This window comes from Zalophus californianus, chromosome 5, assembly GCF_009762305.2.
Source record: "Zalophus californianus isolate mZalCal1 chromosome 5, mZalCal1.pri.v2, whole genome shotgun sequence".
NCBI classification, from domain to species: domain Eukaryota; kingdom Metazoa; phylum Chordata; class Mammalia; order Carnivora; family Otariidae; genus Zalophus; species Zalophus californianus.
This window is the reverse complement of record NC_045599.1, coordinates 48,071,657-48,095,274: the sequence shown is the minus strand read 5'-3', so window position 1 is coordinate 48,095,274 and position 23,618 is coordinate 48,071,657. Positions and strand designations below refer to the sequence as shown.

Here is a 23,618-nt window from a genome sequence, read left to right as displayed (position 1 = left end):
GTGGCCACGCCAGGTAACCAAAGGTTTTCCTGGTAATACTTTTTCTCTGCATAATCTAGGTGTTTAGGCCCCTTTATGTGGTAAAGATTCCTTTATTGTAGAATCTTATTTAAGCAGTTTTTTTTTTTAAACTTTTTCTGTGTTTCATCTGATATTAGGAACTCCTTTAGATTTAGTGGAGTAAGAATTTTTGACTAAATAAAAATAGCTCAAACTGTAGTCATGAATCTCCTAAATGGTAGACTAAGAATACAACCATTTTTCTCTGGCTTATAGAGAAGCTACTGAATGTAAGAGTTGATCGTAAAGCCAGCATGTTTGGGTCCTATTCAAGAATTACTGGAATTAAACTGGGCAAGGTAAATTGAAAAATCAGCATGGTTCCAAGTTTGTCCATTTTCCAACCAGCATAGCGAAAGGCATATTTGAGAATGACCAGTGTGCTTAGGAATTTAAAGGGCTGTGGAGAACTTTTTTTTTTGTCTGTGAGAAGAAACAGAAAATGATAGTTCAGAAATGCAGTGCAACTATCCTCCCCCTCTCCCCTGACACCATCTCTTTCTTTCAAGAAAAAACATTCTAAATTCAGGAAAATTAGGAAGAGATTTATAAGTAGCACACACTCAGGGCTTCAGGGTTATGACTGAAAGGCCACAAGGGGAATAAGTATGCCAGATATTCTTAATGATTATACCAACATAAGTTCAAGAATGCTTTCACATTTGCCTACAAGTCATCTGCAGATTCATTCAGGGGCCTGGGGCAATATATGAGGAGATGTCAGGGATCAGATGACCCATTTCTATGGTACTGAGTATGGTACTAAGGGATAAGTTACGGGATGTGAGATGATCTTCAGATAAAGGGATGTTTATTTGGGTCTAATCCAGCCCATAAATTGTTACTTGGTTAGGAAGTGGATGTCTGTCTATAGGTTGGAGCTGCCTTGTGGAAAGGTGAAGAAGTAAGCTCGACTATCCTGTACAGGATTGATTTGGGGGACTATAACACTATAGGGTCAGACTTCCCTTCTGACTTTACCACAAAGAGACCTAGGAGCTCCATGGTGCAAATCTGCTTCTTCCCTAGTAGGGAGAAAGGCAGTGGTGGCAACTGAAATCACAGTCTTTGCTGGCTTATTTTCAACTTCCAGAGGCATATCTCTGTGGGAGAATTTCTCTCAGACCCAGTAACAGACTCGCAGCCACCTTGTTTCCACCTTTATCACATACCTTGAAAGGCTATTATTCTGTATACTTGCAGAATTGGAGCAGTTGGAGCATTTCCAGAGTTACTTGAGAATCTTCGGTCAATAGAGAAGGAGTTCTTGGGTTTGGAGCAAATGAACAATGGGACACACTCAGGGAGTTCTGAGACTTGTGTCAAACCAATTCTCAAGATTCTCAAGGGCCTGAACAGAAATATCACTGGCTATACATGACAAAGAATATAGACTTTACAGAAATAATTCGGGAAAGTTGCTAAACAAATAGGAAAAACAACAAACAACAGAAACAACAAACCCTAGGGAATGATGGAATCTGATTTATGGAGTTTCCACATTATATTATTTCAAATGTCCACTTTTCAATAAAGATTATGAGACACAAATAAACAGGGAAATGTGGTCCATAAACAAGAAACAACAACAACAACGCAATCACTGGAAACTTCTCCTAAGGAAGCCCAGATGTGGAACTTCTTAGACAAAGCCTTAAAGCAGCTATTAAAAATATGTTCAGGGGCACCTGGGTGGCTCAGTTTGTTAAGCAACTGCCTTTGGCTTGGGTCATGATCCTGGAGTCCCGGGATCGAGTCCTGCATTGGGCTCCCTGCTCAACGGGGAGTCTGCTTCTCCCTCTGACCTTCCCCCCTCTCATGCTGTCTCTCTCTATCTCATTCTCTCTCTCAAATAAATAAATAAAATCTTAAAAAAACATATGTTCAAAGAACTAAAGAAGGAATCATGTCTAGTAAAATTAAAGAAAAGTAGGAGAAAGAAATCTCTTTAGAGAATATCAAAGTGATAGATTATTTAAAAAGAATAAATAGAGAAGCTGGGGTTGAAAATTACAATAATTGAAATGAAAAATTTCCTATTGTTGAGGGGCTCAACAGAAGCTTTGAACTTATTGTAGAAAGACTTAGCCAACTTGAAATCAATTGAGATTATCCAATGGAAGAAAGTGGACTGAAAATAGAATGAAGAAAAATGAAGAGAGTTTCAGAAACTTGTAGACTATCACAAAACATGTCAACACACATATTAGGAGAATTCCAGAGGTCAGGAGAGAAAGAAGTAGAAAGAATATTTAAGGAAACAATGACTAAAACTTGCCAAATTTAAGAACATCAGTCTGCACATCCAAGAAATCCAACAAAATTCAAAAGGGTAAACTCAAAGAAATGCACACCTACACATGTCATCATCAAACTATTAAAAGATGAAGACAAGAGAGAATTTTGAAAGCAGTGAGAGAAAAAAAGGCTCCTCGTCTCATTTAGAACTCCTTTGTCTCCAGCTACCCTGTTGTCCTATAGCATGGAACTCTTGGCCACCACATGCTGCTTCCATATCCCAGCTGTCATAGGCCTGTGGCTTTGTGCCTGCAACCATGAATTGTGTTTCTGGCTCATAGATAATGTTTATCATATTTTGGAGCTGGGCTGTGTATTCAGATTGTGACATTTTGTCTATTATTGTCAAAGATTTGAAACAGAGAGATGAAATAAAGTAAAAATTCACAGCAATGTCTTGACCAGAGTCTCCCCTTCGCCATTTAGGTCTTCTAGATGGTGTATTTCTAGAAGCCATTTGCAGGAGTTGCACTGTATCTGCTTTGCCCCCAATAGACAATAGAATCTTGACTTTAATGTCATTTATTTATCAAAATATTCAAATGAGTTATTTGGTTTGCAACTTTATACAGACAATGAAAGGAACCAATAAAAATGGCTGAAAAAAACACTAAGAAATCAGCATTGGATAATAGTTTGCAAAATGACATATTTCCAGACATCATGGTGTATGTAGTGTAGTTCTGATGTTAAATTTCCAAATATTTTCTACCAAAGGACTGGTGACATTCTTAGCCAGGTGTGCTTCATGGAAGAGCTTCTCTGATCTTATTCACAACCTTTTCTTCTGTTAGCATCTTGGTCCCCGGCATACACCAAGCTTCTTCTCTAATCTATTCTAACCCTTCAGAGGAATGACCATTTATTTGCTTTAAAGTCATAATCTTGTGGTTTTGCTCTGTCATAATACTCTACCTCCCAGGAGTACAGGTGCCCCAATTTGAGAAATGGTAATCTTAAACAAAGATTTCAGGAAAAAAAATCCCAGTCATTTAATAACTTTTTATTATGACAATAAAACTGATATATAAATGATTATGACTATGATTGTGGCATAAATGAGTGTGGAACAAGATAAACACAACTTTACTATTATTGTTCTTGTTATCTTAGTACTGTTGCCTTAATCCTGAAATCCACTAAGCAGAATTGTTCTTCCCAGCTGCTAAGTAAAATCTTGGGCAGATCAATTGATTTTCTATTCACTTGATTACTGAAACATCAATAATTTGCAATTAAAAAATAATCTTCAGTTCTTTAGTTCTGCTCTGACTCAGGCTTCCAAACCTACAGTGACAAGTGGGGATGATAGATTCTTTTTCATGCTTTATCACCTAATTTCTTTGTAGGTGCTTGTTCTTATCCCCTCCCAGGAGAGGCTTAGGGGTGATGTTGAGAGGTAATAATCAGGTATTGTTGCCTGGCCCGTGGCATATGTCCAAGGGCAGTGTTACTGTGGGGCACTTTAGCGGTTTTGCCACTACAGGATTCTTGCTCTTAGATGGGCTCCTTTTCTGTATGACTTTTGTGGGTTCCCTTTGTTGATGGAAAAGAAATGCTTCTTGGCCTTCCAAACTTGGGAAGCACATTCCTTTCCTAACATACGTGCCACGCACTACTACTGCTGTCACGTGTTGTAATTAGCTACCCTGTGACAATTCTTTTTCTTGTATGAGTCAGGAACTGTCTCAAACACTCGGGAACACATGTCAAGCTTTCTGAATGGTTCTCTCGCAGCCCTGATCAACTTAAGAAGGAAAGGAAAATGGAAGACTCCCCAACAACTTCCTCACTCCCCCATCCTCCTTGGTCTTTCTCCTCAGCTCTTTGCCTACTGTCTCTCTGGCAGGGATGAGCTGAGAATGTCAAAGCTACTTTCAAATTATCAATATAATTTTAAAAATACTACCTTAATTTATACAAAAATGTGTTGCTTTTAGTTTTTAGAAAGCATTTCTTTGAAAATACTTTTTGGATAAAAATGTTTTATAGGTCTACCAATACAATAAAAGAAATTTTGGAGTTAATCAAGAGCTCTTTCAAAAATTCTTTAACTTCAGTTATTTCAGTGACCATTTTCACACCAAAAATGTGCTGTTTGCATAAAAAAAATGATATGCTCACTCTATTTAAAGAACATGTTCAGTTGTAAAATTCAAGTTGACCAATAACTCATTTGACTAATTTTTTTTAAACTGGCTTCATTTACTTTATTTCAGATTTGAATGGTCTACTGAAAATATTCAAGCCAATTTGTTACTGGCCTAATGAGTGCATTCACCTTTATCCCTTAGTAATGTTCATGATGTTTATTTGTTTTCCTTTCTTTTTTTAATTTAATTTTATTATGTTATGTTAATCACCATACATCACACCCTTAGTTTTTGATGTAGTGTTCCATGATTCATTGTTTGCGTATAACACCCAGTGCTCCATTCAGTATGTGCCCTCTTTAATACCCATCACCAGGCTAACCCATCCCCCCACCCTCCCCTCTAGAACCCTCAGGTTGTTTCTCAGAGTCCATAGTCTCTCATGTTTATAGGTTTTCTAGACTTAGACTGCTTTGTCTAAGAACATCTCAAATATCTTCCCTGGGTGTCTTGAGCTAGTATGTAACCCTACTGTTGTTTTAATCATTCAATATACAGGGGCACTGTATACCACAATATACAGGTGCCCTGGGTAGTTTAGCTGATTGAGTGTCGGACTCTTGGTTTCTGCTCAGGTCCCGATCTCAAGAGTTGTGAGATCAAGCCCTGTGTCAGTCTCTGTGCTCAGTCTGGAGTCTGCTTGAAATTCTTTTCCCCTCCCTCTGCTCTTCCCCGTACTCGCACTCTCTCAAAAAAAAAAAAAAAAAATCATGCAATATACATGAATCCCAGGTATCATGGTGAATAGAACCTGTTTATTCCCTCTAAGACTCTCCACATGGATAAGCTTGTTTGCATACCATGTGTGTATACATTGCCTTTATAGGTTTTAAAAAACTCCTTTTATTATTTTTGCTTTCCTATACATTTCAATTTGTATATATGTAATAGAATTATTTAAGACAATAGTTCACACCTATAATTATATTTGAGTATTTAAAATTGTTCTAATTGGCAATACCGATAGAAGCAACTTAAACCTTCCAAACTATGAAATTTATACCAATGAGACATTTGGGGTTATTATTATTATTATTATTTTCATTCTATAAAAGGAATTATCATTCTAAAAAGATCTCTTTAAGTAGTAGGAAACCCTTTTGAGGCATTGCATTATAATTTATTAATGTGAAGTTATTCAGCTTTTATTTATTTTTTTTTAAAGAACACATCTCTTGCATAAAAGCAACATACATTTGTCATTCCAAGAAGAATTACAAGTAAATAGCATTAAGAATTTGAAAGACGATTTTACCTAAGTGCCAACCTGCCCAGTAGGGTCAGTGTTATATCTTCTTTTGAGTCAGATGTTTACTTCCTCATTTGCAACAAGAGTGGACCATTTGTAGCTCATATAAAAAAGGATTTAGTTTTAGATAATATGTTGAGTTTTTGGCCCTAGACTCTCATTCCCTTATTTTATTGCTATTCAGCTGATTTTAAATACTAGGAGGCTAAATAAAGCATTTCCCTTCCCATGCCTCTTGCTAATGAAACTTGCATTGTGTTTTGAAGTTCTACATTCTGTTAAATTATGTTTGTTTTCTATAATGGATGTACTTTCATGAAGTTAAAAAAATATATCTTTAGTAAGCAGATTAATCTGCTCTTCCAGTAACTGTAATACTGGGGGGAAATTACTAAGTAGTACGCAAGTGAATGTTTATTTCTATCTCTTTCTTAATAAATCCATACATGTATCCATAAAGGTATCTTAGTTGTAGAATTATTGTTTATTAGGTATTTTTAACTCTCAAGCCCAGCTGTCATCAGTTTAGCACAAAGTCTCTGTACTGATTAATTTATATACTGTACCCTGAAGCTACTCAAAACATAGTAACCATGGAAATATACATACTCTCCATGACTCCCTTTCTTTTACTTTTTGTTATTTAGTTTTTGATTAAATACAGTTAAGCAAATGCTTTCATTTCCATTTGTCTGCTGAGAATACCAAAAACTCTTCCATTATATGCTTTGATTTCTAGAAAATTAAGATGGTTGATTTATTTTCCTTTTTTTTTTAAAGGGATGCAGATTTCTTTTTTTTTTTTCTTTTAAAGATTTTATTTATTTATTTGACAGAGACAGACACAGCGAGAGAGGGAACACAAGCAGGGGGAGTGGGAGAGGGAGGAGCAGGCTTCCTGCAGAGCAGGGAACCTGACGTGGGGCTCGATCCCAGGACCCTGGGATCATGACCAGAGCCGAAGGCAGAGGCTTAACGACTGAGCCACCCAGGCGCCCCTTTTCCTTTTTTTTTAATCATGGGTGGAACGGGGTCAGCTCTGATAGAGGTTCAGTTGAATATAGTCTATTGGGTTACAAGGTACGTTTATGTCTTCTCTGAGGAAAAGTGTTTATAATTTCAGAATGGAAGGAAGCAGGGCTAAGTAATGGCTGGAAAATGTGAGAGATGAGCTGAACAGAAGGGTGGAGCACTGGAGTGAGGAAGGAAGAGCCCCTTGCTGTGGCCAACAACTCACTGGCTTTCTGTGCTTTAAATGGCAGTGCTGGCTCCCAGCCTGGTCCTGAAATGGCGAAGTTACCCCATTGTGTGACAGAGCTGCTCTGCAGGAATCTCCAGATCTTGTGATCTGGAAGATTTGCCCTGCCTTGTTCTACAACCAAACTGACCATAAGGATAACTCATTTCCATGACTCCATTTGGAAACATTCTGGAATTTTGAGGCAAAAAATTACCAGGTAATCTGGACTTTTCTAAGATTTCCACATCATCACATTGAAAAGCTGGTGCTTATATTGAACTATTTTACTCACAGAAAATCTTTATTAAGCCCAGTCTGTATATAGTAGCCGCAGTAGTAACAACCAATTCTAAGTATTTATTATGTGTCTGGAACTGTACTAGGTGCTTATTTCGCAAGACCCATTGCAGAATTATTATTATCTGCATTTAATTGGATGAAGAAATTGAAGTTTCAAAAGGAGTAGTAACTTTTTCAGGGTCACATGGCTAATAAGTATAGGTGCCTGTGTTTGAATTAAGAACCCTCTGCCTTCTGAGCCCATTTCTTTTCCCTGCTTCATCATGCCTCACATACTGTTATAGTGAGTTGTGCCATGGGTAGGAGGAAAGGAGAAAGTGGCCCCTTTCTTTAGATGGCATATGAGCTAGTTGAGGAGAAAAATATGTTATCTGTAAAACAACTAGAGATGAATTGAGTTAGTTGAATATCAAATGAACCTGTATCACAGGACCACATGTGCTTTTGCTTCATGATAGGACCTTTGTTCTAGAGGGTCTGCATTCTAAAGTACCAAAAAGAATTTCCGAAGGGAGGGATATAATTCTTATTTTAACTCTTCTATGGGATATTTTTTCTTCCTCAGGCTTCCATTAAATCACATTTATGCTATTCTGGCTTAGTCCTAAACTCAACCCCCTTTTGTTTCTCTAACCCAGGGATTTAGGTCATGTACTGGGTCAATCAGTTTAAATAGAATAATTGACTGGCACTCAGTTATTCTGCAACTCTCCTACCCCACCCTCCTGAAGCAGTGGAATCATGAAGTGATGACATCTTGGTCCTTGTCATGACTCAACACTGCTTAATTAATTAGACTTTTAACTCTTAAGATCTTCTCTCCCTGTGGATAACCTCCTGAACTCCATCTATCTCTTGCCATATGAACCTGTTCTTTTCTTTTATCGCTCCACCAATCCACCTTCTTCTGATCAAGAAATCCTCTCTGGGTATTATCTCTGTGTGTCCGCACACAGAATCCCATCTTTGTTTGTAATTTTTATGTAATTCTTATTTATGCCCCAGAATCCATTACTTCCTTCAGCTTCTACTACTCCTGGCTTGCCCTCCCCAATCCCAGAAGACCCTAATAGGCTATTTTCTCTGCTTTCATGATAACTGAATATGTTACAAATTTGGGTTACAGAACCTCACCTGGGACCTCACAGCTGGTTGCTCATTCATCTGTCAGTCCCTCCCTATCACATTTCTCAGTTATTTTTCCAAAAGGTCTTTATTTTTCTCATCTACAAGTCTATGCTTATCTATAAGATAGAGCTCAAATGAGAGTAAGACTTTCCTCATTTTCTTGTCACCTTGAGGGCAGAGTTCTTGTCTCTTTTATCTGCTTTGAAGATGGTGCTATTTGTTTAAGGCATGAACAGAAATCTGAAGATATTATGGGATGCTATGTTAACTTCGATTGCTTTGTAACATCGCAAATGTGGCTGTTGCATTCAGATTGCAACTGGGAAGATATTTTTTCTGCCAAAGCCCTGGTAATTAAGTGATTTGAGAGCCTTCGCTACCAATCTCATTTACTCACAGGAGAGTCAGATGGTAAAACTCCCTGATATTAATATAGGTTTCATTACATTAAAATAAACCACACACAAAAAAATGTCTTGTGTGGTTTTGCTTACATTTAGATACTCCAAGCTCACTCTAAGGCGCTCTTGTGTTTCCCTTTGGTTTCGAATGATTAACAAATCATTTAGAAGTTCTTCAATAATGAGACGATAGCCCCTTAAGTGGTATGGTGGTTGTTTTATGTGGCTCTGTAGTATGTATATTTATTTATTTATTTTTTAAAGATTTTATTTATTTACTTGACAGAGAGAGAGAGACAGCGAGAGAGGGAACACAAGCAGAGGGAGTGGCAGAGGGAGAAGCAGGCTTCCCGTCGAGTGGGCAGCCCGATGCAGGGCTCGATCCTAGGACCCTGTGACCATGACCTGAGCCGAAGGCAGACGCTTAACGACTGAGCCACCCAGGCACCCCTGTAGTGTGTATGTTTAACAAAATAAATTTTTAAAAAATTTTTTATTATTATGTTAATCACCATACATTACACCATTAGTTTTTAATATAGTGTTCCATGATTCATTGTTTGTGTATAATACCCAGTGCTCCACGCAGAATGGTACCCTCTTTAATACCCATCACCAGGCTAACCCATCCCCCCACCCCCCTCCCCTCTAGAACCCTCAGTTTGTTTTTCAGAGTCCATCATCTCTCATGGTTCGTCTCCCCCTCCATTTCCCCCCCTTCATTCTTCCCCTCCTGCTATCTTCTTCTTTTTTTTTCTTAACATATATTGCATTATTTGTTTCAGAGGTACAGATCTATGATTCGACAGTCTTGCACAATTCACAGCACTCACCATAGCACATACCCTCCCCAATGTCTATCACCCAGCCACCCCCTCCCTCCCACCCCCCACCACTCCAGCAAACCTCAGTTTGTTTCCTGAGATTAAGAATTCCTCATATCAGTGAGGTCATATGATACATGTCTTTCTCTGATTGACTTATTTCACTCAGCATAACACCGTCCAGTTCAATCCACGTCATTGCAAATGGCAAGATCTCATTCCTTTTGATGGCTGCATAATAGTCCATTGTGTATATATACCACCTCTTCTTTATCCATTCATCTGTCGATGGACATCTTGGCTCTTTCCACAGTTTGGCTATTGTGGATATTGCTGCTATAAACATTGGGGTGCACGTACCCCTTCAGATCCCTACATTTGTATCTTTGGGGTAAATACCCAGTAGTGCAGTTGCTAGATCGTATGGTAGCTCTATTTTCAACTTTTTGAGGAACCTCCATACTGTTTTCCAGAGTGGTTGCACCAGCTTGCATTCCCACCAACAGTGTAGGAGGGTTCCCCTTTCTCCAGATCCCCGCCAACATCTGTCATTTCCTGACTTGTTAATTTTAGCCATTCTGACAGGTGTGAGGTGGTATCTCATTGAGGTTTTGATTTGGATTTCCCTGATGCCGAGCGATGTTGAGCACTTTTTCATGTGTCTGTTGACCATTTGGATGTCTTCTTTGGAAAAATGTCTGCTCATGTCTTCTGCCCATTTCTTGATTGGATCATTTGTTCTTTGGGTGCTGAGTTGGATAAGTTCTTTATAGATTTTGGATACTTGCCCTTCATCTGATATGTCATTTGCAAATATTTTCTCCCATTCTGTCGGTTGTCTTTTGGTTTTGTGGACTGTTTCTTTTGCTGTGCAAAAGCTTTTTATCTTGATGAAATCCCAATAGTTCATTTTTGCCCTTGCTTCCCTTGCCTTTGGCGATGTTTCTAGGAAGAAGTTCCTGCGGCTGAGGTCGAAGAGGTTGCTGCCTGTGTTCTCCTTTAGGATTTGGATGGACTCCTGTCTCACGTTTAGGTCTTTCAACCATTTGGAGTCTATTTTTGCGTGTGGTGTAAGGAAATGGTCCAGTTTCATTCTTCTGCATGTGGCTGTCCAGTTTTCCCAACACCATTTGTTGAAGAGACTGTCTTTTTTCCAGTGGACATTCTTTCCTGCTCTGTCAAAGATGAGTTGACCATAGAGTTGAGGGTCCATTTCTGGGCTCTCTATTCTGTTCCATTGATCGATGTGTCCATTTTTGTGCCAGTACCATACTGTCTTGATGATGACAGCTTTGTAATAGAGCTGGAAGTCCGGAATTGTGATGCCACCAGCTTTGCTTTGCTTTTTCAACATTCCTCTGGCTATTCGGGGTCTCTTCTGGTTCCATACAAATTTTAGGATTATTTGTTCCATTTCTTTGAAAAAGGTGGATGGTATTTTGATGGGGATTGCATTGAATGTGTAGATTGCTCTAGGTAGCATTGACATCTTCACAATGTTTGTTCTTCCAATCCATGAGCATGGAACGTTTTTCCATTTCTTTGTGTCTTCCTCAATTTCTGTCATGAGTATTTTATAGGTTTCTGAGTACAGGTCCTTTGCCTCTTTGGTTAGATTTATTCCTAGGTATCTTATGGTTTTGGGTGCAATTGTAAATGGGATCGACTCCTTGATTTGTCTCTCTTCTGTCTTGTTGTCGGTGTATAGGAATGCCACTGATTTCTGTGCATTGATTTTATATCCTGCCACTTGACTGAATTCCTGTATGAGTTCTAGCAGTTTTGGGGTGGAGTCTTTTGGGTTTTCCACATACAGTATCATATCATCTGCAAAGAGTGAGAGTTTGATTTCCTCCTTGCCGATATGGATGCCTTTGATTTCTTTTTGTTGTCTGATTGCTGTGGCTAGGACTTCTAATACTATGTTGAATAGCAGTGGTGATAGGGGATATCCCTGCCGCGGCCCTGACCTAGGGGGAAAGCTCTCAGTTTTTCCCCATTGAGAATGATATTCACGGTAGGTTTTTCATAGATGGCTTTTATGATATTGAGGTATGTACCCTCTATCCCTATACTCTGAAGAGTTTTAATCAAGAAAGGATGCTGTACTTTGTCAAATGCTTTCTCTGCATCTATTGAGAGGATCATATGATTCTTGTACTTTCTTTTGTTAATGTATTGTATCACGTGGATTGATTTGCGGATGTTGAACCAGCCTTGCAGCCCAGGGATAAATCCCACTTGGTCATGGTGAATAATCCTTTTAATCTACTCTTGGATCCTATTGGCTAGTATTTTGGTGAGAATTTTTGCATCCATGTTCATCGAGGTTATTGGTCTGTAATTCTCCTTTTTGATGGGGTCTTTGTCTGGTTTTGGGATTAAGGTAATGGTGGCCTCATACAATGAGTTTGGAAGTTTTCCTTCCATTTCTATTTTTTGGAACAGTTTCAGGAGAACAGGTATTAATTCTTCTTGAAACGTCTGATAGAATTCCCCTGGGAAGCCATCTGGCCCTGGGCTTCGGTTTGTTGGGAGATTTTTGATGACTGCTTCCATTTCCTTAGTGGTTATAGGTCTGTTCAGGTTTTCTATTTCTTCCTGGTTCAGTTTTGGTTGTTGATACATCTCTAGGAATGCACCCATTTCTTCCAGGTTATCTAATTTGCTGGCATAGAGTTGCTCATAATATGTTCTTATAATTGTTTGTATTTCTTTGGTATTGGTTGTGATCTCTCCTCTTTCATTCATGATTTTGTTGATTTGGGTCATTTCTCTTTTCTTTGGATATGTCTGGCCAGGGGTTTATCAATCTTGTTAATTCTTTCAAAGAACCAGCTCCTAGTTTCGTTGATCTGTTCTACTGTTCTTTTGGTTTCTATTTCATTGATTTCTGCTCTGGTGTTTATAATTTCTCTTCTCCTGCTGGGTTTAGGCTTTATTTGCTGTTTTTTCTCTAGCTCCTTTAGGTGTAGGGTTAGGTTGTGTATTTGAGACCTTTCTTGTTTCTTGAGAAAGGCTTGTATTGTTATATACTTTCCTCTCAAGACTGCCTTTGCTGCATCCCAAAGATTTTGAACAGTTGTGTTTTCATTTTCATTGGTTTCCATGAATTTTTTTAATTCTTCTTTAATTTCCTAGTTGACACATTCATTCTTTAGTAGGATGCTCTTTAGCCTCCATGTATTTGAGTTCTTTCTAACTTTCCTCTTGTGATTGAGTTCTAGTTTCAAAGCATTGTGGTCTGAAAATATTCTGGAAAAAAGAAATGAAAAACAGAAAAAAAAAGAAAAAGATAAAAACAAACAAAAACAGAATAAAAAAAAAAAACAGACTATGATCAAATATGATCAGGCTGGTGCATAGATCAGTGCCACACACTAGATTTTGGGTGTATTTTAGTCTGTTAGAAGAAAGTGCCTCCTAAAATTTTAAAGAAAGAAAGACTTATGTATGTACAAAATAAGGGTTGTTATGATGGAGTGATGGAGTATGACTGTAAAGATGAAAATTATAAAAAATTTTAAAAAAAGGAATTGATAAGAAGATGTTTGAAAAAAGAAAGAAGAGGATTAAAAAAAGGAAGGAAAGAAAGAAAAAAAAGGGGGGGAGAGAATGTGATCAGGCAGGAGACTAGAACAAAGCCGTACACTAGAGATTTAGGGTATATTTCGATATGTTAGAAGAAACCGTTTCTCAAAATTTTAAAGAGAGAACAACTTATATATTTATCTGCCAAAAAGGGTAACTACTATTAAGAGATAGAATATGACTCTAAAAATGAAAAATAAAAATGTTTTTTTTTTAAAAAAAGGGATTGATAAGATGTTGGTTGAAGAAGGGAAAAAGAAAAACTAAAAAAAAAACAGTTAAAAAAATTAACTTTGAAAGACTAATGAATCATGGTAAAAAAAAAAGCCATGAATTCTATGTGCAGTATTCCCCTAGCGCTGGAGTTCTCCCGTTCTCCTTGATCGGTAAACTTGGTCTTGGCTTGCTGGCTGTTCGTGCTGATCTTCTGGGGGAGGGGCCTGTTGCCGTGGTTCCCAAATGTCTTTGCCGGAGGCGGAATTGCCCCGCCCTTGCGGGTCCGGGCTAAGCAAGCTGCTCGGGTTTGCTCTCGAGAGCCTTTGTTCCCTGCAAGCTCTCTGTACAGCTATGGAGGACAAGAGTGAAAATGGCGGCCTCCCAATCTCTGCCCGGAGAAGCCGAGAACTCGGGGCCCCGCTCCTCAGTGCGCCCCCAGAGAAAAGCAGTCACTCCCGTCTCCCTGGTCTCCGGCTGCACTCCGTGCTCACCCGGCCTGTGATCGAGCGTTTCTATCTCTGGCACCCGACCCCGTGTGGAGTCTCCAAACCCAGCAGATCCCTGCGGTGCGCTCCCGTGCCACTCCTCCCAGGGGAGGAAGGGGAGTCTCCCTGGATCTGCTGCTTGTTGGGTCCCTGCTGGAGGAGCAGTGGCCCAACTGGGCCGCGGATCACAGTTTATGGCCACCCCGAGCTGAGAGCCCGCGCCTCGGCTCAGTCTCTGCAGCCGGCTTCCCCGCTCCGATACCTGGGAGCTCTGCCGCACTCAGGCACCCCCGGTCTTTCTGTGACCCCGAGCGTCCTGAGACCACACTGTCCCGTGAGGGTTCCACCCCTCACTTAGCCACTGGAGCGACGTCCCTCAGCGGAGCCGACCTCTAAAAGTGCTCCGCGGCTCTATCACTTGCCAGAAGCGGCCGACGGAGGCCCCCTCCCCTGCCGTCTATCCTCCCGAATATCTCCTCGGATTCACTTCTCTGCACGTCCTACCTTCCAGTAAGTGGTTGCTTCTCTGTTCAGAGAGTTGTTGCTATTCTTTTCTTCGATCTCCTGTTGAGTTCGTGGGTGTTCAGAATGGTTTGATCCAGCTGAATTCCTGAGACCAGATGAAATCCAGGTCTCCTACTCCTCCGCCATCTTGCTCCACCAACAAAATAAATTTTTATCAGTGTATTTAGGTGCTGTGTAACAGGAGAAACATACATAAGGTATTCATGACACATAAAAATTACGTAATGTATCGTATGTGCCTTCTGGGAGCTTTGTTACTGAAAGCAGACTCAGGAAAATGCTTTCATCTGAGCAAGCGTGTTTGTGAAAGACCAACTGACATTTTAGGTGGAAACAAATAGCTGAACCCTTGGAAAGCATTTCTATTATTTTTAATTTGTAAATTATGGATAAATCAGGTCATAATCCTTTCATTCAAAGAATGACAATGGCATACTTTGTTACTAATGGATTTCTGCTTCTAATGGAGGTACTTTGATGATTTTTTTTTAAATCTGCAGAAACTGAGTTAATCTGTTAAACTGAGTTAATATCCCTGTGACACTGTATCAGTCAGGATCCCATCAGGACACAGAAACCACATCATAATTTGAACAGAGAAATTTTAATATGGATAATTATTAAAATTCTTTTCTATCTGTTCATCTACCTATCATCTATCTACTTTTAACTAAAAGGTAATGAAAGAGGATTCTGCAGAATACTGTGGGTTTGAGGAGTGGAAAGAGAGGGATTTTCTCCAAGGCTGGGTGCAGAGTGTTGAGAAGATGTGTTTGCAACTCACTGAAGGGTGAAGTTCCCTGGTTTGCTGAGTTGTCAGGACTAGAATTGATCCAAAGTCTATGGGCCTTGGCTAGGTAAGTGCTGCTGTGAAGCCACCTGGGGCTCCTATGGAGCTTGCCTGGAAACTGGCTGTTGGGGGTGTCACCGAACTCTTGGGGGTAAGCTGAATTGTGTGCTGTGCACCCCAGCTCAACAGTGCAGGGGCAATAGAAGCCAAACACACTAGGAACGGGAAAAGGAGCGCTTTACTCCAGTGTCCGGTATCCTTCCAGGGCCCACTATTGACAAATGTTAATATCATGCCACCTGGCAAGGCAGAACCATTCAAATACCAAAAGAAGATAATGAAGGGTAGAGTTGGAGCCGAGAGGCAATAGGTTGAAAACTCGCCAATGATTTATGCACTAAGCTGAACTTCAGTCCATAGAGAAAAAAAACAAAAGTCAGTGATTTTTAAAGAGCTATATTTAAAATATGGAGAAGCAGAATGAAAATATTCTCTACCTTTTAGACTGTGATTCACTTTAGTCTGTATTATAATTAGCTGGATCCCTGAACCAGCTTTTAGTTTTTAGGGTGGGTAGGGGATGGGAAGAACAGCAGACGGCTACACAGCAGCAGTGATAACAGGAGTTCATGAACACAGAGTAATTATCAAGAATAGTTTATGTCCAGCCTGCAATGTGCTCTTGTCTGCAGGTGGTTCATGTATATAGAGTATCAAGAAGAACCATTAGATACTATTGGGACAGTAGTGAATGTCTGGTTGCCACTCAAACATAGTTGGACATTGATTCAACATTGAGATTCTAAAACATGCCTGCCATGTAGTAGATGCTTCATAAATATTGGCTGAATTAATATATGAGTGGGTGCCCACTATGTGCCAGATAATGTGCCGTGTGCTAGAAATACGTCAGCATTCAAGATCCAGTCTCTACTTAAAGAGGGGTACAGTCTATTTTGAAGGAAATAAGGCTTAGAGCATTTAGAGTCTCTACCAAGGAGGAAGAGATGGTTGAAGTTCTGATGAGGGAAAATAGTTTCAGAGTCTTTAAATCAGGAGTTGTGTAGATCCCTTTGTTTTCAGAGAAGATCAGTTTAATAAAAAAGGATTGGTTTTTTTTTTTTCCCTCAAACTTCCTGTCTTTTCTCATTCTCTGTTTCCTCCTATTTCTTCTTTTGCCCAATTTTCCACCTCACATATTAAAAAGAATCCAATGGATATTTCTAAGAGATTAAAAAAACACATTAAAGTACTGGTTTACACACTAAAGTTTAATTTTGCATGTTACAGTGAAGGACACCACCATTTATAGTCTCATTGTATATATTTATTGAGATATAATTTAAAAATTGTCTCCAGCTTTACTGAGATACAAGTGTAAGGTGTTTGATGTGTTGATTTGATACATTTATATATTGCAAAATGGTTACTGCCAGTGGCATTAGCTGACGCTTCCGTCCTGTCACATGGTTTTTTTTTTTTGTGGTGTATGTTATACAATATTACAGTTCTGTGTCTTTGGATGAATTTATACATGCAGGTTCCTGCCATCCGAATTACAACATGAAACATCCCCATCGCAATAGTTTGTTGAGCGACTCTTGCCACTCAGTTCCACCCCACGGGCACTTGTGGGTCTTTTTTTTTTTTCCACGAAGCCCGTTTCTGAAATGCCTCCATATTGCATAGATCCTGACTCTGTCTCTTGTCTGGAATCATTGTGATTCGTTACAGTAGGTGACCTTTTGTGTCTGGCTTTGCTCACTAAGTTCTTTGTGGAGATGAAGAACCCAAAGAATTAGCAGTGAAGCTTGTGGAAAGAATTTGGGATTCCGTAATGGGACATAGGGAGTAGATGTTAGGATCTTGGCAGCAGCCGAAATGGACTATTTTGTGGCCAGAAGAATGGTCTGAGAGAGCCTTAAAATTGGAGCATATGCTGAGTTGGAAGGAAGGAATGGGGTGATCTGTATAAACCAGGGAAGCAGGGTAGGCACCATCGGGGGCGCCTGGAGCGGCATCTGTGTGTCTCTTGGAAGAGCTGGTCTTGACTTCCACCCCAGCTAATTGCTGTTGTTTGGCTTTCTTGACTTTTGCTCTGCGGTTCTTGAACCAAACCTGCAGTACGGTGGGATGTATCTCCAGTTTTGAGGCCATTTCTTTCTGAAGGCTGGGAGTAGGGTATGGGTTCTTGCTGAACAAGAATTCTAAATCTGCCAGTTGTTTCTCAGTGAACATGGTGCATTTCCTTTGTGAATGTTTCTGATCCTTTCCTTTAGGAAGGTCCCCTGTGCCTGCCATCCCATCTAGCTGGGGGTCCCCATGCTCTGGTCCTTTGTCAAGCAGGACACCACCATTTAAAGTCATTCTATACTTAGTCATTGTTAGTCATTTCCTTTTGTTTTCCACCTTACATCTACTTCTGTCTCTCTATATTCAATAATGCTGCCTTGGCCTTGTTTGGATTTATTAAGTATTAAAAATGTCACTGTCTAGCCACACTAATATGCTCTTTCAGACTGGGACAAGTACTTCTTATGATTATTTGATCTTCTCTTAATTCCATGAACTATGTGTATGTGTATCCATTATGTGTATATTGTTATAAAATTTTATTCTTTATTGTATGTGTTCAAGGTTTCATATTTACATCTATATGTTGATATATCAGCACACGCACACGTATGCACACATGCTCAGGAACATGATATAGATGAATAAGCCATTGAAATATAACGTGTAGGGCGCCTGGGTGGCTCAGTCGTTAAGTGTCTGCCTTCAGCTTAGGTCATGATCCCAGGGTCCTGGGATCGAGTCCCACATCGGGCTCCCTCCTTGGTGGGAAGCCTGCTCTCCCTCTCCCACTCCCGCTGCTTGTGTTCTTGCTCTCGCTATCTCTGTCTCTGTCAAAAAAAAAAAAAAAGAAGATTAAAAAAAATATAACGTGTATATTTCCTCCTATTTCTTATCATAATCCTTAAATAATTTTATCTTAAATATTTACAGTTCTAATTTAGTCATCTCTAGAAATACGATCTTATTAAAAAAATGGCAAATTGATTAGTTGGGTTTTTTTTCAAGTCGACTCTCACTTTGATCATTTTACTTTATCGGTTATTAAACTGTCATCCAGTCCACCCTTCCCATTTCGCAGATGAGGAACTGCAGAGTGGCTTGTCACACACATGGCGACAATGATTTTTTTCTCATCTTCTGCCAAAGTTACTCTGCTGTTGATCCTCCCAGACGAATGGCTGGACCATTTCAAAATTGAATATTTAGAGTTAACTGATAAATACTTTAATACATTTTAATATATCTTCAATGTACATATTTGTATTAATACTTTACTGATAACGTTTTGGAGATAAAATACTGGAATCCATCCTCATAGGTGGGGTGTAAAATGGGTGCCTATAGGGTTTTATATGTATGTGTTGGGCATTAGTGAGGCCTTTTTGTAGGGACCGTCTTTCAGAAGTCTGGCTTAAATGGATCGGGTCCATGCCTGAATAACCCCATTACTATTTTCTCACACTCAAAGGCTCTGTCACAGACATTCAGATGAATCCCCAAGGAAGTGTGACAAGCCAAGAGAGCCATCAATCCAGAGCGCTCGCTGCCTGTGCCACTGGGCAGAGTTCAATAGCTGTTCATTAACTCTCCTTGCTCATTTTAAAGGTGAAACTTTAGATGAGCACCCAAAAGCCAAATAAATTTGATTTCAAAGATGCACAATAGTGTCTGGATAAATTACTAGTGTTTATTGATGTGCCAAAAAAAGAAAGAAAGAAAAAAACTCAGCAAATACAAGCTAAGCTGCTTGGAGTTGGAGGTGAGGAATGAAGCCTCGCGATGTAACATTTGCTTCATTGCTTTTATGTTTAAGCGTTTTATGCAGTGTCTGCTTTTTGCTGGTTGCCAATGTCAGTTTATAATTTTATGTCAGATTCTTGAATTATTCAATTAAAAAAAAATGTTAGCCTGAACAAGCCAGCCAAGACTGTAGAAAACAGCAAGCCATATAAAATAAATTATATTTTTACTGGAACATGAACAAAAGCATAAATGTAATTCTGGAGGCGTTTGCCTGGGGATAAGCCACAGCTGGAAGATTTCTGGTCAAACTTCATTTTCCTTCTGCACCCCATAGCGAAGAGCATCCACTCTTGTTTGTGATTAGTTTGCAAGTTAGGACAACGCCTTAGGGTTTATTTTGGTTCAGATACAGATCTTCCCGTGCATCTTCTTGGGCCTCCTTGTTAAATATTATGTTAGTTTTCCCTATTGTAGCAACTTCTGAATGAGAGGTTGTTCTGAGCATCAATTACCCTGTAAGCTTTTTTTTCTGAATACTTATTCACGATCACCATCCAGACAATTTTTGCTTCAAGAGGTCTGCAGTAGCTCTTAAGCTTCATTTTAATGCAAAGCACTCCAGGTGATTCTAATGTAACTGGCTGAGAATTAACTAAAATGATAATCATAAGAGACAATACTGGAGGCCACGGCCTTCCTTAGCAAGTACAAATTCAGATTGCTCAACCCTGCCCGTCTACTTTGGTCTTCCAAGAAAAATTCAGACTAGAGTTGTCCTTGGACATGACTGTTCTATCTGGATAACTCCTCTAGCCCATGGTTCTATGTCAGGCCCTGTAATGAATAATCGGTGAAATCCTGGAAGGGAGGTATTCTTGGTGAAAACAATTGGTCTCCGGCAAGCAGAAACAGGGAATCTTGTAATCATGGTCAGAGACATGGAGGAGATGCTAGGGGTGATCAATGGTTAATTTTGCCCAAAGAAGACTAATATGAAAAGACAGGAAAAAATGAAAACATAAACCATCAAACAAATAGCTAAATATCACAAGTAGTGGGTTTTGCTGGTTAGAGCAGAATTATGTGATAGCATTGAAAAGTTACTGAGCACTTTTTCTAAGTTTTACTTAAGGCCTTAAACATTACAGTTTTGTCTTAAATGTCCCCTGGTTTTACCTTGCCTCAGTTGAGCAACCCTGGGGTTAAGTCTCTGATATTTGCTTTGGCATATTACACGTAAAGTACAAGTTTATTTACACAAAAGATAAAACATAAAAAAAGGAGGCAGTGTCTTGCCTCTTGATAGAATTTTATAAATTCTTAATTATGATATATGATGTTTCCCCCATTAATTTTTAACACATCCTCATAATTTGCTGATTATTAATATTGCCCTTAGGCTTTTTGGTACATGTTATGCATGTTGGGTGTCTAGTCTGAATTTCCAAGAAAATAGAGAGATATTGGAGTTTTCATTAGCCAAGTGAAGACATTTAATAAGTTGAAAGATCATTTGTTTTCAAATACAGATGAGAGTCAATCTTTTAAAATTCACTTGATTATTAATATATACATTTAAAGTCTATTTTTAGAAACAGAGCTTTTTATGATCTTGAATATTTCCTAAAAGTAAAATTTAGACATCCACAGGCTCTGTAACATGGTTTTGTTTTCAGTCTTGCAACAGACTGTACGGATCAGTATATGTAAAGAAACATGTGCCTCAACTTTGATCCTCACCTGATTTTTAAGTGTTCCTTTACTGACAGCTCTTAAATGTTGGAGATTGGGGAGCAAAACCAGTTATCTGACTTCTATTGTATCTCCTGCTTAGGTTTGTTTCTATTGCCAGAACTATCCGAAAATATGGGGTGACATATGGATAAAATGTTAAAATAAGTACATGCTTGTATTTGTATTTTTGTTTTCAACATTGGCAATGTGTTATGGGAAAGAAAAGTAACACAAAACTAGAAAAAAATAGAATACTTCAGGAGTCAAGGGAAGAAGTTGGAGTACCTGTTAGGAGGCTAAAATCCAACTGCCCTTTCTACAGTAGCAGTAAAATCATGAAGTTTCCATAGCATACAGTAGTGAACATTTGTATCTCCTATGTCTGTGGCTTCACTGGGTACCTCTGATTGCTCATGCACTCATGACTCATCAGCTATTTGGCCAGGGGATTTGTAGTATTCAAGGTGGACTTGGCTGGGCTCACTAAGCTCCACATGTGTGTCATCCTCCCCTTGGGACCAGAAAACTAGCTAGGTATATTCTCTTGGTAATCTCAAATGGCCAAGAGTCATCCTGATTGTACAAGTACTGTGTTAGTCCCTTCTGTCATTTTTTTTCTAAAATTCCAGTAGCCAAAGCAAGTCATATAATCATGCCCAACACCAAGGCATAGGGAAGTAAATTCCTCCTTTTTCTTTCTTTCTTTCTTTCTTTCTTTCTTTCTTTCTTTCTTTCTTTCTTTCTTTCTTTCTTTCTTTCTTTCTTTCTTTCTTTCTTTCTTTCTTTCTTTCTTTCGTTCATTCTTTCCTTCTTTCTTTCTTTCTTTTTCTTTCTTTCTTTCTTTTTTCTTTTCTTTCTTTCTTTCTTTCTTTCTTTCTTTCTTTCTTTCTTTCTTTCTTTCTTTCTTTCTTTCTTTCCTTCCTTCCTTCCTTCCTTCCTTCCTTCCTTCCTTCCTTCATTCTTTCCTTCTTTCCTTTCTTTCCTTCTTTCTTTCTTTCTTTCTTTCTTTCTTTCTTTCTTTCTTTCTTTCTTTCTTTCTTTCTTTCTTCCTTCCTTCCTTCCTTCCTTCCTTCCTTCCTTCCTTCCTTCCTTCCTTCCTTCCTTCATCTACAAAGTCACATGGTAGAAAAAGCCATGGCCAAAGGATTAAAGAATTGAGGCTAATGATGCATTTTACCACAAAGTATCTTTCAGTTGTCCAGACAAGGGATTTGGGTTTCAAACCAGGCATGTAGCTATGGCAGTGATAAGAAGTATAGGATTCTGGATATATTTTGAAGGTAGAACCAGTGGGATTTGCTGAGCTGTAGAGAGATGTTAAAGATGTTTTCAAGGTTTCTGGTATGAGCAACTTGAGAGGATAGGGTTGTCATTTACTGAGATATGGAAGGTTGTAGACGGAAGATTTTGGAGTGACTGGGAGATAACAAATTCAGTTTAGAACATATATCTAGATGTTAAAAGACAATCAGTTGGAGATAATGGGGTAGGTCTTATTTATTTTTTATTTATATTTTTAAAATTTCCATTCTGATTTTATTTTGTAAAGTAAGCCCTAGGCCCAATATGGGGCTTGACCTCATGATCCTGAGATCGAGTCACATGCTCTACCTACTGAGCCAGCCAGGTGCTCCAATGGGTAGGTCATTTTATATATGAGTCTGACCTTGTAGAAAAATGATATGGACTACAGATATCAGTTTGGAAATTGCTGCCATATGCATGGTATTTAAAGCCATGAGTTTGCATGAGATCACTAACTGATGCAGCATAGTTAGAAAAGGGAGGGGACTCAAGGACATTTTATCATTAAGAAGTTGAGAAAGGTGGAGAAATCAGCCAAGGAAACTAAAAAGAAGTGATCCATGAGATAGAAAAAAATCAAATGAGAGTAGTGTGCCATGTACATAAAATATCTCAAGGATAAGAGAGTGTCTTCTGAAGCAAATATGGCTTCTAGGTCCAGAAAGATTAGAACTAAAGCCTACCATTCACAACATGACAATATTGAAGGTTACTGGTGACTATAACCAGGGCTGTTTCGAAGGATTGCACCCTGGTGAGAAATTACATTATATTTGCTGGGCTTCCTAAATCTGAGGACTGCATTCTTTAATAAGCTGAATAATTCTAAGCTATTATCTTTTAAAATACTGGCTTTCCCTTTTCCCTGAATTATCTTTATTTGCGGCTTCTAGAATGTCTTTTAGAGATTTCATGGACCATGTCACTTTGCTCTCCACATGTCTTCAGTACTCTATCATATTTTTACTCTATCTTTTTGTTTCCTCTTGTAGGTAACTTCTTTAGCTCTGTCTTCTAGTTTGTTCTCTTCCTAGTTTTATCTAATGTGCTATTCAACTAACCCATTGAATTTTTAACTTCAATGAGCATTTTTCCCTCAGATCTGCCTGTTTTTGTGTTCTCATGCTTCTGATCCCTTTTCCATATACTCATTTTATTTATTTATTTATTTATTTATTTATTTATTTATTTATTTATATACTCATTTTTTAAAAATATGTTTTATTTTTTTATTTTTTTTAATTTTTAAAATTTTATTATGTTATGTTAGTCACCATACAAGAGATCATTAGTTTTATACTCATTTTAAACACAGATTTTATGATACTATAATTCTATCACCTGATGTTCTTAGGAGTCAAATTCCATTATTTATTTTTTATATTGACTCAATTCATACTGACTTGTTTTCCTATGTGATTGCTAATTTTGGATTGGGATCTCATGTTTGGTGTGGCCTACCCTTGATAATACTTTGCAGCCAAATCTGGGAAGTTTCAT

General features: G+C 38.7%; 1 protein-coding gene across 1 annotated transcript; it reads right to left on the bottom strand.

Moving 5' to 3' along the window:
* Positions 1-17,024: 17,024 nt before the first annotated feature.
* LOC113928549 (divergent paired-related homeobox-like) lies at positions 17,025-17,561 on the bottom strand. The gene has a single exon (XM_027604418.1). The coding sequence runs from the start codon at positions 17,559-17,561 to the stop codon at positions 17,025-17,027; it is 537 nt and encodes a 178-aa protein (XP_027460219.1).
* Positions 17,562-23,618: the final 6,057 nt, after the last annotated feature.

Excerpts from the sequence above, each read along its gene's own strand:
- LOC113928549 (XM_027604418.1), bottom strand. The coding sequence starts at position 17,561 with ATGGCAGGCACAGGGGACCTTCCTAAAGGAAAGGATCAGAAACATTCA.